This window comes from Ammospiza nelsoni, chromosome 4 (genome assembly GCF_027579445.1).
Source record: "Ammospiza nelsoni isolate bAmmNel1 chromosome 4, bAmmNel1.pri, whole genome shotgun sequence".
Lineage (NCBI taxonomy): Eukaryota > Metazoa > Chordata > Aves > Passeriformes > Passerellidae > Ammospiza > Ammospiza nelsoni.
Window position 1 is genome coordinate 51,108,652 of NC_080636.1, and position 15,773 is coordinate 51,124,424.

Sequence of the window (15,773 nt, forward strand, 5' to 3'; positions counted from 1 at the left end):
TCCTGTGCTTGAACAAGATCACCCACAGTTGGCTGCCCAGGAACATCTCCTGGGTTTTGAGTATTTCCAAGGAAGGAGACTCCAAAGCCTCTCTGGGTAACTGGTGCCAGTGCTTGGTCCCCCTCAAAGTAAAAAAGTGATGCCCAAAAGTTTGTTCCCACTTCTTCTGTTATTTTCCTTCCCTGCATAACGTTCTCCCCTTTGAGACAGAATAACCTGCTGGAGATATTTCCTCTCCTGTAGAGATTCTGGCAGCTGGGATGAGGGAAGCAGCACCTGAAGGTAGAACTATTAGGGTGAGGCATAGAAGTCACTTTTAGACTGGTTTAGACTGGTGCTGGTGGAAAATGGGGAAAACAGGAAGATTGTTGTTGAACAAAGATTCAGATCAGGATCTTTCTGTTGTTGAAGTTGAGCAACATTCTGAAGAACAGATAACACTTTCAAACAGGTCTTGAACTTGAAGGTCCCCAAATGATCATGATCTTACTGCATAAAGCACTATTTTAGCACAGGACCATGACACACAGATATGCTAATGTGTGTGAGCTGTTTGATGAATAATCTAAGCTTGTCTCGCTCTCGTCTCATCCTTCATGTCAATATCTGTTTTTATTGAGTAGAACTAAGCAGATATGAGCACTTGATTGTAAACCATTGCATGAGATGCTGGTTTTTCTTCTCTTTCCTGATAATCACTGTCATCCAATACAGTCCTAAACAGTTCCTGGAGGCCTATAAAATAATACAAAATAGTTATGTTCATGTGGGTTTATGCTAACCATTTAGTCAAAGGATATGTTGCTAACCCTCATGAATCTTCTTCAAATAGGCAAAATCTAGAGATTATATACCTCTGTTTTCTCTCTTTTCTGTATCAGTATTAAAAAAATATATGGATAAATGGATAAAGTATATGGATACAATATGTATATTGACACTGAAGTCCACAGCTAACAAATCAGTACTGCCTGCGAAGAGGAGCCTTAGTTCCTTGAAAGCCTGCCATGAAATAAAGCTCCACCAAGCTATAGAATTGTGTGATTTTCTCAATACCCTAATAATCCCTCTGCTTCTTCAGCCTGTGTTCTTCATTAGGGCTCGGGGACAATTTAATGATACAAATTCTGAGTCATATATAGACTTGCCAATTTACATTAATAGCTTGAAAAATCATTTGAGAGCTACTCATTTTCTCCAATTAGCCAGTAAATCAGTGAATGTAGTAGAAAGAACAGAGTATGAAATATAATCTGTTTAGTGATAATTTCTCATTCTGACTTTATATTATAGCAGTAAACATCTTGCAGTACACATTTGTGGGGGTAATGAAATTGGCATATTCTGTTCTCACCATGAATACTCTGATGAAACCGTTGTTTGGAAATGAATGTTATATGTCATTACACAATTAATTTCGATGTTTCAGATGATGCACCAAATCTAAACATACAGACAGAGTAAGATTGCACAGCTGAGCTTAACAGGAAAGAAAAATGTAGTTCATTTCTCCTTTTCCAGGTCACAGTCAGTATTCTTTCTTTAATTCTGGACAGTATGGGATCATAAACTGCATGGAAATTTATTGAAATAAACAGTGCTCACCAGTGGCCCAATAAACTTGCAGAGTCCCATTCCATGTGCCAAGGGGAGAGGTCAGTCTCCCTTGCAGTATGGCCATAGAGAATCATTTCCCATGGGTACAGCAGGAGACATTTGGGGACAGTGAAACGAAAGTCAAGGGAAAATGTTTCCTTTAGTTTGGGAAGCTATGGGACTTGAGATTTGACATATCTCTAGAAGCAGAGTAGAGAGCCGCTCATCTAAAAGATGAGAAACTGGGAAGGGGATTTTAGATGGACAAAAGGAAAGGAAGTGAAGAGAAGGGTCTGGTTTTTGTGGGTGTTTCCATTCAGGAAGTGCAGGACTGGCTGAGAGAGAGAAACTCACTATGGAGGAGACAGATCACAGAAACCATGTGGGGCTGGGAGGAAGATGGAACATCTGGGCTCCAGTGGCCAGGGGAGAAGGAAGAGCTCCAGGAGGGCTAGCACTTAATCCCACTGGGCACAGCTCTTCCAAGGGGAGCAGGCATATTGGGAATCCTAAAATAGGAGTTTCCTGGCCAAGGGCCAGGACTGTTGCAGTTGGGGACACTGCAATTAGAAGCTCTGAAACCAGAGCTTCACTGAAAGCACACTGAGAAAGCAGACTTCTCCCTGCCAGCAGACAAAGTCAGGCTTGACCTTGCCAGGGGGAGAAATTCAGAGGAATGTTTTCCAGCATGTCTGGTAAAGGCAGTTTTGCACGTAGCTCTTAGCATGTTGTAATTCCCAAAATGAGCCAGATTTCAACAAAATACATACAGTAGTTTCTGACTATAAATGAAGCTTGAAGGAAAACAAAGATACTATGTCTTTCTGTGTGAGAATTTTCTTTCTCCTAATTTCTGTAATTTCAGGGGTGATTATAGCACAAGTATGATAGAATGGGCGCACTCTTCTGGATCTCTGTGTAGAAAACCATTAAGTATTTCATGGTATTAAAAGGTCATGAAGTCATGTACGTGTTGTTTTTAGTCTCCTAATCCAGGATTTATTGTCCTAGTTCTGTTCCAGAACCAGGGAGTTGAGTTGATTAAAAAAATTAGATTCTTCAAAGCTTTTAAACAAATTGATTTACTGTGGCTGGAAAATTGTCATATTCACCCAATTCAGTCAGTGTGATCCTTGTAATATTCCAAGCTAGAAGGATTTTACAAGTGGCATGTATTACATTTGAAGGATTAGACTTTGCCATGAAAATGCTGATGAGGCGAGTGGAAAATTACTATGAGTTATCCCTCGTAGTTTGCCACGTTGGTTCTTTCCGGAATGGGAATGAGCTGGAACAGTGAGCCAGCTTGGTTACCTGCAGGCTCCTCTGTGTTGTTCCCTACAACTGCAATGGAAAAGAAGCCAATCTGTTCCTAATTCCCTCTGCCAGCTCTTGCCTCTGCCTCTTGTTCACCTTCCCAGTTACTCAGTGAACAGCCTTCCATTATTTTATGCTATGATGGGATCCCTTATCCTCTCCCTGTTAAGAGCTGTCTGAGGAGCAGCTGGGAGACCAGAGCTCCCTGACTCCCCACCTCCTGCCCCAGGAGGGGACATGGGAGAGGCTGGCTCTGTGAGCTTCCAGTTTGCTGCCTGGTCTTTGCAGTGATTTGGGAAGAGGAAGCTTCCCATCAGCCTGACCTTATTTTTAAGAGGCTTTTCTTGGTGTCTTACCTGAATTTTCCCTCCAGCAGCCTTGTAAACTTTGCTTTCTTGTTTTAGTTGTCATGGATATGCAGAACAGAGCTCTTCCCTTTAAAGACTGTTTTCCTTCACTTTGACCTTTCCAGCCAGAACACCACCATTTATTAGCCTGTATTCAAGGAAAGATAACTTCCCTAAGGAGATACATTTTTATGCCAGTGCAAGGGTTTTCTTTATTACAGCAGAATGAGCTCCTTGACCAGTGACCAGTCTCTGGAAGACATTTGTGACCTCTAGGGCCTTTTTTGCAGAATTCTTGTCTTACTTATCATTCTCTGTGTGGACAGTTTATTTTCCCAGCTGTAGAGAGAAACTTGTGTTTGTCCCTACTAAATTACCTTTCCAGGTCTGTTGACCATGGTTTCAAATGATGATCCTGTGATGTGATGGACTTGCAGACTATGTTAGTCATATTATCTGTGACTATAAGAGTCCATAATTTGAATAATTTCTGAGAATATTGGATAATAACTGACTCCTGTGCAAAGCCACTCAAAATACTTCCCCCTGGTTTTGGCACTGATCTGCTGTTAAGTGTTCTCTGGGTGCCATTTTTTAATTCTGTGTCCCAAGATTGTCAGTGGAAATGCCAGGATATTATGCAAAGCAGCATTCAAATATTTGCTAAAACTTTTATGGCAGATATCATACAACATCCACAACATAAATTAGGTTTATTGCTTGAAAAGTCCTCTACATTTGTAAACACAGAGGGAGGTTGTAAAGACATCAGTTCTACAATCTTTGTGTTATCTAGTGACTGAAAAATGAGATTTTATTTCATTAGGAAATTATTAGAATGCCTCCACAGCAGGTTTCCTAGAAAGAATAATATTGGCTTCCCTGAAACAAGGTTTTTGATTATCATTGTATTTGTTTTGATTCTGATTGCTTGTGTGAATGCACAACCCTGTCATTCAGTGTGAGAGCACACAAGATAATAAAAAATCAAATAAATTGCATGTTTGAAGTCTGGTTTATGGTTTATTTTCTAGCTTAAAGTGACATTTCAAGCCAGAAGATTTTTGTCCTCTTATGTTACATAGTAATGTACAGAATATTGAAGAATTTTCTAAGGTCTTCTTAGAAATCCTAAAAGTTCTTATATATTATTGATCAGGCAGACAGAATTCCATGCCTCTCTTTCATCAAGATTTTGTAGGTAATTAATTACAATTGTTTTCATTAAATTACTTTATTGCAGAGAAAGATTTTCTACTGTAGGCTGATAGATTTAGAATAATTTTTTAAAATTACATTTTATTCAGAGCAAATTATTTTAATAAATTTAGGTCATTTTAATTTAAGTTTTTAATTAAATGATAACTGAACCTGCTGTATGGTCAGAAATGCAGCTGTTCCTTAGCAAGGCTGAGTTCCTTTATGTTGGATGCTTTGCAATGTTTTATGTATTAGAAGTTTATCGTAGTATGCCAAGCCTTTGCCATTTCTACTGAGCTAGTCAGAAGGTATGGGCTTCATGGTCTCCAGGGGATGATGTTTTTGCTTAAGTAAATGTAATAAGTGGAGGAAACTCTTGCTTTCCTGTCAGCTTTCATAAAACTTTATTGCCAGCTTTACATCCCTGCGCATTATCAGCAAGGAATAGCTGTATTAATAATTTGTGTGTCCATTGCTTCCTTAAAATATGTCAGAAGAAAATGAGTGTGAAAGCCTAGAGAGTTCTCTGGGTTTAAATGGCATTGAACATGACTATATTAAGGGGAAAATACAAGGTTGTTCTTTTTACATTCAGTTACAAGAACACAAATGCATTTTTAGCTGTGTATCCACTTGTGGTTCATTATTGTTGGTACCTATCATTTCAACGTGACATTATTTTCTCCTGTGTCCCTCCTAGAATGGCTTTACTCCTTTGTACATGGCAGCTCAAGAGAACCACATTGAGGTGGTGAAATATCTCCTGGAGAATGGAGCCAACCAAAGCACAGCTACCGAGGTGAGGGGGTTTTCTCACATTTTTCTTTGCCTGTGTATTCGGATCACTTGAAGTCAGAACTGTGTGGGCTGTCTCCAGAGGGCTTGTCTGTGTCAATTGGCACCAACAGGTCATTGTTAGCAAGCTTTGTTTTCGAATCACAGATTTGTTTAGGTTGAAAAAGATCTCTAGATGGAGTCCCACCATGAACCCATCACCTGAGTCTTGGGATTTCAGTTGAATTCAGAAGAGGTGAGGCCCTCTGTGGTGCTGGGTTCACAGAACCATTTGGGAGGTCACCTACTCCAGCCTCTTGCTGCTGTTCCCTTAAGTTACTCTGATTCTGAGGCTCTCCTGTGACATGGTGTAACTTGTGAGTGTTCATTATTGGCTCTGACTGGTGTAAACTGGAAACCAAATGACTAACAAGGATTGCATCAGTGAGCTTGGCAGGCTGTTGTTTTGATGGACACTTTATTTCTACTGCTGGGCCTCATGGGTGTAAATAGGCAGAAGGATGATATTTACTGGGGGTATGGATTGTAAACCTGCAGTAACTCCTGTGCAAGCAGGAAAGATGCCTAAGTTGGAGAGAGGAGACTCCATCTCCAGAGGAACTGAATCCAACAAGCTTCCTTCCACATATGAGGGGGTTTAGGAGCAGTGGAGAAAACTTCTTGGTCATTAGGACTATGCTCATTTTGTTTCCTCTTTCTGCCAAATATTCTTTATTCCAGCCAAGAGAGTGAGTGAATAGGCTCTGTGCTGCAAAGTGTGTCATCTTCCTGTTTGTTCTATGTGTGTGACATGTGAAGTAGCTATAGCAAAATTTCTCTCTGGCCAGAGCTTTTGTTCCTGTTTGTTTTCTCTAGTCTGTTCAGAAACATTCCCTTTCTGGATTGTCTTCACAATCCAGATCAATTTGATTGGATCAATTTGAAATGCTGGTGCATTTATGCTCCCTCTCCTTCCCTTCAAACCTGTCAGTGTTAACAGCTGCCTTACTGTCCTTCCTCTCAGTGGGTACTGTACTATTTGATGACAGCTCATAAAATAATCCCTTCATAGATGTGGTGATCACATTACATGTCAGCTTTCTGAAACACAAAATCCCAAATGATTGCCAGGCAACGAGGCAGAAACACACTCCTTGTGAAGGAGCCAGGAGCCCAGCCCTGCTGCAGCCCACAGTCACCTGCTGGCAGCCAGCTTCCAGCAGCTTCTGCTGGCTAGGAATTAATTCAGTTTACAGGAATTGAGAGGGTGAGATGGTTATAATTCATGTGGCCTCTGTTTGAGTGCAGACATTGACAGAACACACACTGTAGTGCCACTTTGTAGAAGAGGCAGAAAGGAGAAAAAATAAAATATATTCCTACTCTGACCCTGACTCCAAATTTATCTTGTGCCTTTAGAAAGATCAGTTTTCACTCTGTAGCTTGTAAAGTAAAGGCTGTTGATCTCTTTGCTGCTTAACTAGGTCAGTTTTAGGTTCAGGTCCTGCTGAGGGGATGGTTTCCATGATTGTGTGAGTGTTCCTGAAGGAAGGCCTGAGCCACCATCACTTTCATAGGTGCCCAGAGTTCACCTCATGAATAGGATGAAAAAATGATACATTTGTAAGGTGGGATGACAGCCTGAACTGTGGATGTCACTCAAATACAGGGAGAAGATTCTTCTGTTTAGCATCAAAGAGTGGCCCTCCTCATGGGAGGTGAGGACATGAAAAGTTGTCTCCAACCTTTGGTCAGCCATGCTTTCCAGAGGCAATAGGAGGGGGAATGCAGAAAGAGTTGTGTCCTTCTAGAGGAGGGTACATGAGGAAATGGTGCAAATCAAATGGATGAACTTACCTTTGAAGCCTTGAAATTTGCCCTGCCTTTGGATGCATTTCATTTCCTCTCACACTTCTATATGTGCAGATAAAAAAGGAGAGTAAGGGTGAGCTCAGTTTAAGAGTCTCTAATCCAGGATTTGTTCTCATGTTCCCATAGGCAAAAGGCAAATGCATTAAGCCATTTCAACACCTTATGTAGCCCCAATCTCAGAATAATCTTTACGGTTCAGCTGTTTTGTCAGCTGTTCCCCCCTTTTTAATTCACTGTACAGAATTTAATCTCTATTACAGGCAGAACCCACAGCCGTATCGCTGTTACAATGCACCTACCCACAGCTCGACGCAAAAGGGAGAGAAAGTTATTAGATTACTGAGGGGAAAAATTGCCTTGGCAATTCTTCAGATGTTTCTTTCAACATATGTTAGCTCTCATTCCTTCCTAACTTGGCCTTTATTCTTCTCTCATCTTTCCGTATTTCTATTCCAAAGCAAAGCTGTCCCATCTCTCATGTAATTACAGAGCACCTGTGCTTGGGGAGGATGCATGATCAGAGCAAGGGTTCACTTTGAAATCAGAATGGAATATCTGGTAGCCTGTACTACTTAAACCAGGAGAGCAAGTTGCTATCTTGTTATCATGGATTTTAAAGCCCTGGCCTTCCCAGGCACGTGTGGAGGAACAAGACAATTTTAAACTAATTTAGAAACAAACCTAAAACTATGACAAGCAAAGATTGATTTTCTGATATTCTTTTTACAAGAAACATAAATAATGTGAAGTTTTCCTCCCTCAAATCATGTTCCTAAACATGATCTGGATTTCTTGACTCATGATTCATGTGTAACTTTGAACAGGAACAGCAGCAAACGCATTTGATACACTTCCTTTTTGCAGATATGTGAGATGTTCATAAACATATTCTGTCTATATTTTTCACATTGACACTGTTCAGTGCTCGGTGAATTTACCAAAAATTTGCTAAAGATAGGCTTTGTAGCCCATTTTAAGATGAGAAGTAATTAAGAGAGATGCTGTAGAATGATTCTTTGCTTGCACTTGACTTAAAAAAAGATTACTTTGAAGTGTGAAAGATCTTTCAAAGCATTTCAAATATTGGAAAGCCTTTTGAAGGTGTTTGAAAAAGTTAAAATATGTTGTGTCTCCAATCTCATGTCCCTGGAGATGGAGTGCAGAGGTGGAAAACAGCTGGGAACATGCTCCCCAGGTCGGTGTGCGCGAAGGGCGCGGTGCAGCTCCCCACGGCTGTCCGGCCGTGCTGAGCACCCCTTATTTGCTGCCCCCAGGACGGTTTCACCCCTCTGGCTGTGGCACTGCAGCAGGGGCACAACCAGGCTGTGGCCATCCTGCTGGAGAACGACACCAAGGGCAAGGTGCGGCTGCCCGCACTGCACATCGCTGCCAGGAAGGATGACACCAAGTCGGCGGCGCTGCTGCTGCAGAACGACCACAACGCCGACGTGCAGTCCAAGGTAACGGGGCGGGCTCCGGGCCCGGGGACAGCACCTCGAATCCCTGCATCCTAACGGGGAAACGGAACTGCTCTGGCGGGGAAGGACAACTTGCTCCACCAGTATCGCCAGTAATACCCATAAGTTTGTGGTGTTAAGCTGCACAGTAATTACAAAGTGCTCATTTTTTCACTTTTGGGTTTGCCTCCTATTTCTTTGGTAACCAGATTTTTCTCATTATTTGCAAACCAGAAGCCACTGGAACGGAAGCAGAATCACTGCTTCCCTATGAAGTAGGATATTGGTTTATTGCCCACGGGAGCATAGATTGTGTTTAAAGTTAATGCATGCTTGAATGGCTTTTCTCATAATTAACAGCATAACTCATTTCAGAAAAAGCAACATAGTTCTTCGTTTTGCGGCCAGTCTTTAATATTGTTCCTCTTTTTCCCAAACCGTGCTGCATCAGATGATGGTGAATAGGACGACTGAGGTACCGACATCAACAATTTTTAATTACTCTTTCTGTTACTTATGATTATTTTCACTGCTCTTTGCCAATATTTCCCTATTAGTTAGCAATAGAAGTGAAGATATTATTCTTTTTTTAATACATAGAAAATTCTGACTCAAAACCTATTTTTATTCATCCTTTGTCTTAGAATTTCTTTTTACTTGTGTCAGTATTGAAGGACTTTTTTGAGAATTTACATCTGTCCAAAGGAGTCTGAAGCAAGTAATGGAGCTAAGAGGATAAAGATGCTTTTTAGCTCAATTTCATTAATTATGAAAATGCACTCACTTGGCATAACTACATCTGGGTGTCTGGCTCGGCAAGAATAATGGTAAAATTAATTTTCTGTCTCTTACAATAATAAACATAATCAAATTCCCCAGGGTAAAAACTTGTTCAGGGCATCTGCTTCTTTTTACCATTCTTCCTATTACAATCTTTTCCATAAAGTTTTGCAAAGCCCTCAGGGACAGTATATATTCAGAATTTACCTGCACTAAATAACACATTTCTTATATGGATTTTACTTCCACTAAAAATCACGAGGTTGATTGGCTTGGACTGGGATTTTCCCAAAAGATCATTGCCACTTTTAGGAGAAAGAAAAAGTTCCAAGGATGAGATTGTTGTTTCAATACCTGCTTTTGAATAATGGAGTTTCTCTGCTGGAGGAGGGAATGAATTATGGATGCACATGCCCACGGGAAGGTGCTTCCCTCTTGGTGTGTGCACACATGAGCAGGCTGCCAGGAGGCAGCAGTGATGTGAACTGAAGGGTGGCAGCTTCCCTGGGCACCTGCTCCATGGGGCATGCTCTTCCCTGAGGGAAAGGGCAAGGGCTACTGCAGTGCCTGTGGAAGGAGAGCAGCACGTGCTCACATTCCTTTGTTCCAGGAGTAGCTTAAAATGGTGGTTTGGATACTGAGAGGCAGGAAACCCAGCTGAGAGCATGCTGTAGTCAAGAAGCCAGAAGTATTCCTCCCTTTCTATAACTATCAGCAAGATCCAGTCAAATCAGTGTAAAGCTCTTCAGGGAAACCTCAAAAGCAAGGCCCTTTCTACTTGAATTACTTACGAGAAGAAAAGCTTGCTCTCTGTCCTAGTTTCTGAAAATTTAATCTTTTTGCATGTTGTTGTCAAGAGATTGTACATCTCATAGCTGGAGCAGGTTTCACCTTCTAGTATTCAAAACAGAACAAATAAAGTGTGGGGTTTTTTATTTATGGATTGCAAGGTTTCTTCAGCTCCTTTGCCATCCAAATTGTATATAAATAATTATGATTCTTTTACTATGCTACTAAGTAGTTTCTCATGTAAACCAAACTCTTTAATTGCATTTTGAATAATTACTGCTTTTGAAAAACAAAAACAAACAAACAAAAGCCCGATATGAAATATGTTGTCCATATTTCTATTTCTAAGAGGAGTAAAATAAGAGTCCAGCAACTTTTGTGATCATTTTTTGAACCCCAATAAATATACCCAGCCTAAAAGACCCATGTTGCTTCCAAATGGTAATAAGGAACTTGCTTTATTTTCTTTAAGGATGGCTAATACATTAATATTTTCTGTGATGAAAACTGATCTTATTGGCCACTGATGCAGGGGGCTGAGTTGGGGAATGAAAGAATGAAGCACTTTTGATAATCTCCCACCTGTAAACTGACTTCTCTGCCCAAAGGCTGTGCTCTAGAATAGCTATTCACAGTCTGGATAAAATTGCCACAATGTGTTAGTTGGGCAGCATTTTGGACTCAGGCTCTAGTTTAGTAGCTGACCTTGTGTGAGAAGATGTGTGTAACGAGGGCTGTTTCCCTTTGTAGAGTGGCTTCACCCCTCTGCACATCGCCGCGCACTACGGCAACGTCAACGTGGCCACGCTGCTGCTCAACCGCGGAGCTGCCGTCGACTTCACCGCCAGGGTACGGACTCACCCCTTCACCTGCCTGCTTCTAGTGGCCTGCAGAAATGGGGGGGTTCTTTGGGCAACTCTGAGGCAAGAGCTGAGTGAAGAAAGGAGCAAAGTAATGCTGAAGTTCTGTTGGGATCAAAGTTGTCTTTTTTGCAGTAATTCTGAAAGGTTGTCTCTGTGCAATGTCCTGGAGGCCTTGGGAGTTGTGTAACAGCCAGTATTCCCAGCTGGAGGGAGCATGATCCTTTGGCAGCTCCAGAAAGCTGATGCTCTTATAATGTGTCTGTTCCCTGTGGCTTTTCTGTTTGTTAGATGTACTCAGGAAATTGATGTAGGATTGATTGGCTTTTATGGTATTCAATATTTGCTATACTGATTGAATTCCATGTTTTCACGTGTTACTCTTTTTCAAAACCAGAAAGTAAAGTATATGGCTGTTATACAAATTCAACAGTAAAAGAACTAATTAATCATGACTACTCTTTTATGGTAAACAACTGCAGAGTTACATGGTCCAGTCCCTTTGCTGTTGCACATTATGTAGTTTGACATGAAAACCTCTGGTAATCTCAACCCAGCTTCCAGGTCACAAGTTTGCTGTTTGATTTTGCCAGACACGCTTTGAATTACCTCAGGGTTCTGCCTTCCAGACTGACTCCCTCCTGCTTCCAATCTGGAGTAGCTGCTAATGTTACCTCTTGCCTCACCCAAAGTGTTTTCAAGGACTTTCAGCCTACACAGCCTACCACTCCTTTATGCTCTTGGCACTACACAAGAAGGTTCCTTTGTGTAGGAGTGACGCATTTGTGTCCTCTGTGTACGTTGCAGTGATTGAAATGCTTCAGTGTTTTGTGACTATTGGCTCATTGGGACTCTGATACATGTTTGTGTATTTGTCTGGCCCTGGGGCTGCGATGCTTGCTGCTTGGGCAGATGCACTGCTTCCTTCATTCAAGGACCCCAAAACAATGGAGAAGGACTCTTGCTTAGGAAGGAATTACTAACTCTAGCTTATATGGTGTGTGCTTAGCTCTGATGCTCTAGCACATTCTTGTTTATTCTCTACTATGTGATGGTCTCATTTTTTGTGATCTGAACCCAAATTCACCCCCATTGCACACCTTCAGATCCATCCAGCTCATCGTTTGTTCTTTTCATGGTGTAGAATGGAATCACCCCACTGCATGTGGCTTCCAAAAGGGGAAATACAAACATGGTGAAGCTCTTGTTGGATCGTGGAGGGCAGATCGATGCCAAAACCAGGGTGAGTCTTTCTATTCCCTGAATATGATTTTGTCCCTTATGGGGAAGGGACTGGGATTTTCTCCTTGCTTGCTTTTGGGGATTTATTGTGTTTTAATTTTATGTAGACTGTTTTCTAGGGTATCAGACTCAAGAACAGCTGGTATTAGTGACAGTAGGAGGCAGAAATGCTATTTCCTTTAGTCTCCTGCATAACCTGCCTACATCATACAAGAAAAAGCTGATGAAACTGATGGTTTTCAGGGAATAAGCCTGTTATTTGGTCCAACTTGACATGACACAGCACATGTGATGCACAGCAAAAGGAAATGGAAGGTCTAGACTCATCCAAGCCTTTCAGTCCCCTGATCCCTAAATGTCCATGCTAGTTGCAGTATGCCCTGTGGAAGCTCTACTGAGCTCAGTCCATTTTAATTGGAGAGCTGATACAGAGGCAAGCAACCTCCTCAGAGCCACATGTCTCTTCCCCAGACAAAGTATGGGGTAGTAATTAGGTGACTCTCACTGGTTTCCTTCTCCCTGTTGTCCTATTGAAATGTCACATCATCTCTCTGCCCTTTATTTATGGGTGATTTCACAGTCATTCAGGGCAAAAAAAAATCCCCATCATTTTATATGGGCAGGGTTAAATATTTCAAATGGGATTTTGGAATCATCTGGGAAAACATTGTCATTTATTCAGACTGAGCTGCACAGGGCTCCTTCTTAGGAGCTGCTGATATTTAGGTAGCTGATCTGCAAAATTACATGTCCAAGAGATCAAGAGTGTTTTAGAACACAAAGCTTAGAGCTGGACATGAGAGTTTTTGTTTAACCTGATAGGAAGGTAGAAGATATTACAGTCAGCTACCCTTGGGGTTGATTCAACCTCTGCAGTTACTTGGATTTTAATTACATCAACCATTTGTTGCTTCATAAACTTTGAAGACCAGTCATAATTATTGTGAACTCTGTATGTGACTGTGATTTGGTTACTGATTATGAAATGATATCTCACTATTTTTCTTTTATTTTTCAAAAACTCCTGCTGATGGAAAAAGCTATCTCTCAGGCAGATGTACAGCAAATCACCCCTGCTCACATTTTCCACAATAAACACCTAAATCTCATGGAGAAGAGGCATGAAATGCTAATAATACCCTTCAGTCAGGATATTCCACATGCCCCTGAGCATGTCATACAGAAATAGTTCATCTGGCCTTTGGAATGGCAGTATCGAATTCACCTATTTCCTGTTCAGTATTTAGATATTGTTCTAGACAAGTTGACACAGATGATTGTGAGGGATGTTTTGGGTTTTATGAGGTCAAAGTGTTTTCCCATCCCTGCTCACCCGCAAACGTTGAGCGCAGTTGTGAATGAATGTGAGAGAACAGGATTTGCCCAACGTAGGTGGGAGGGACCAATTTTAGATTTGTGTCATTGTCTCTGCTCCCTGCCCTGTGTCAGCTGCTACATGGGCTCAAAATGTCAGTACAGAAATGTCCCTGAAAACCCGTACAGGTATCCTAAGGCACACATATTCCAGCTTGCACAGGCTCCCTCTTCCTGTCACCTTCACCTTCTGCCTCTTCCCTGCTCCGGGGCTCGCGGTGGCAGCCGATGGCGTGCGCCTCATGGTGGGGAAGATTCCAGAGCTTTGGTTTTGCTGTCCATGCTTTGTGTCAGCTGTTGATGTTATCTGGGTGTGTCTCTCTTCTCCCTGTGCTCTGTCCAGTCACCTCGAGTGCCTGGCTCTGGCTGTGAGTCCGCACGGCGTGAGGAGGCGGGATGTGCTCTGTCCGTGGCACAGACCCCGCCTGCCCCGCTGCAGTACTAACACACCTCGCCTTCCCTGCTGCCTTCTCTCGGCTCCCCAGGAACTCCTGCCGCCTTCCAGCAGGTCACAGTCACTGCAGAACAGAGGAATTAAAACACTGCGATGTTTCACCGCCAAGTTCTTGTGCTCCACACCGCATCAAAATACACCCTTTAGTTAAAGGAGCCCTCGCTGCTTTCGTTCTGTTTATTTTTAGCTTGCTTTGTTACATGAAATCTGACGCTGCATAAATTAAGATGCAAAAGCTTATTTTAGGGGATTGCAGATGATATTCAGTACTTCAGGTTTGCAAAGTTAATCTGTGAAAGCTTTCTATGTTTGAAAATCTTCCATTAGAGTGATTCTTTAGGAGCCCCTGTGTTGCCTAAAAATATAAATTAAAATGTCTATTCCTCAAAAGGAGTAAATGATGCATTTGTCCTGCTGTTCCATAGTTAATGCAGCATGTCAAAGGAAAGCTCTGCTTTCTGCCGAAATTAGTATTTTTATTTTCTATACATTTCAGAATGTGTTTGCTGAAATTTTATCTCATTTCTCACAAAGCCATAAAAATGTAGACATAGTGGTAAATCTCTTGACACGGTACATATTTTAAAATAATATTTTACTTTTTTTTTTTGCAAGTCATACCATTTTTCTCAATCAAGTCCCAAGTTTTTAAAATGTGAAATTTAATATCTTTTATATTACATCCAAAGGAGAAATGGAAACTCCATTCTTAAAATAATAGGATACTTTTATTACTACTATCTGTTAGAAATATTATTATAATATTATAACAAAATATCATCTGTAACAGTAGATAATTATTATATTATCATAAAATACTAAAATATTATTTTAACATATATTATTATATAATATCTGTTATATGTTTTGCAACTTCCATTTACATACAAGCCTTCTCTGGACTTTTGTTCATGAAATAATTAATGAGTAAAATTACCGATCCTAAAATATTTCATATTCAAAATTTTACTCAATCCTATGTTATCTTTACATTTTCTTACATTAGTAACAATTTAAGTGGCATCATTTTATTTAAAATTTTAGTATTTGACCAAAATTCTAACTCATGCAGATCCTGATGATTAGAGTTAGGGAGTCAGAGAAATTGTGCAGAAGTGTGTTCTCTGAAAGATGGTGGAAAGTTTAATTTATGCTTAATTCACTGCCAGGTGGTCAAGGGTAGCATGGCAATTCCCAGTTCTCACTTTGAGGGAAGGAAGCACAGTGCCAGGGCCACAGCATTTACAGTCTTCCTGGAACACACTAAGGATTCTTACAGGGAATTATTGTCAGAATTTAAAAGCAATTTTAGCATGGCCAAAATTCATGTATTTCTATAAAATGGAGTCTTCATATAATAGAATCATAAGAGTGTGCACCTTCAGAATGTGGAAATGTTGCTGGCTATTACAAGGTTTTAGGAATATCCTTTCTGAATGCAGCTTTTGTGTTATCTCTATCATTTCTCTCTATAGATTGTATGGGGAAAAAAACCAAGAATATTAGATTGTTTTGGTTTTGCATGCTTTTTTTCTTTTAAAATGCTGTTTAATTCACAGGCTTTTATCGCCTTACTGGAATTTCCATTTTTGTGGGAGTGAGGAAACACCCTTCAGAGGGGGAGGAACACTGTCACCTGTCTCAACCACTGAAGCTGTCACACACTTTGTCGTCTTCCTATTCAATCTTGCCAACATTGAAATTGGATTTT

General features: G+C 40.9%; 1 protein-coding gene across 1 annotated transcript in view; it reads left to right on the forward strand.

The window, feature by feature from the left end:
- ANK2 (ankyrin 2) overlaps positions 1-15,773 on the forward strand; it is a 187,054-nt gene that overhangs the window by 83,392 nt on the left and 87,889 nt on the right. Inside the window, exons 5-9 of the mRNA XM_059469778.1 lie at positions 5,161-5,259; positions 8,381-8,566; positions 9,015-9,038; positions 10,883-10,981; positions 12,137-12,235. Coding sequence (XP_059325761.1) covers positions 5,161-5,259; positions 8,381-8,566; positions 9,015-9,038; positions 10,883-10,981; positions 12,137-12,235 — 507 coding nt within the window. The remainder of the gene's footprint in view (positions 1-5,160; positions 5,260-8,380; positions 8,567-9,014; positions 9,039-10,882; positions 10,982-12,136; positions 12,236-15,773) is intronic.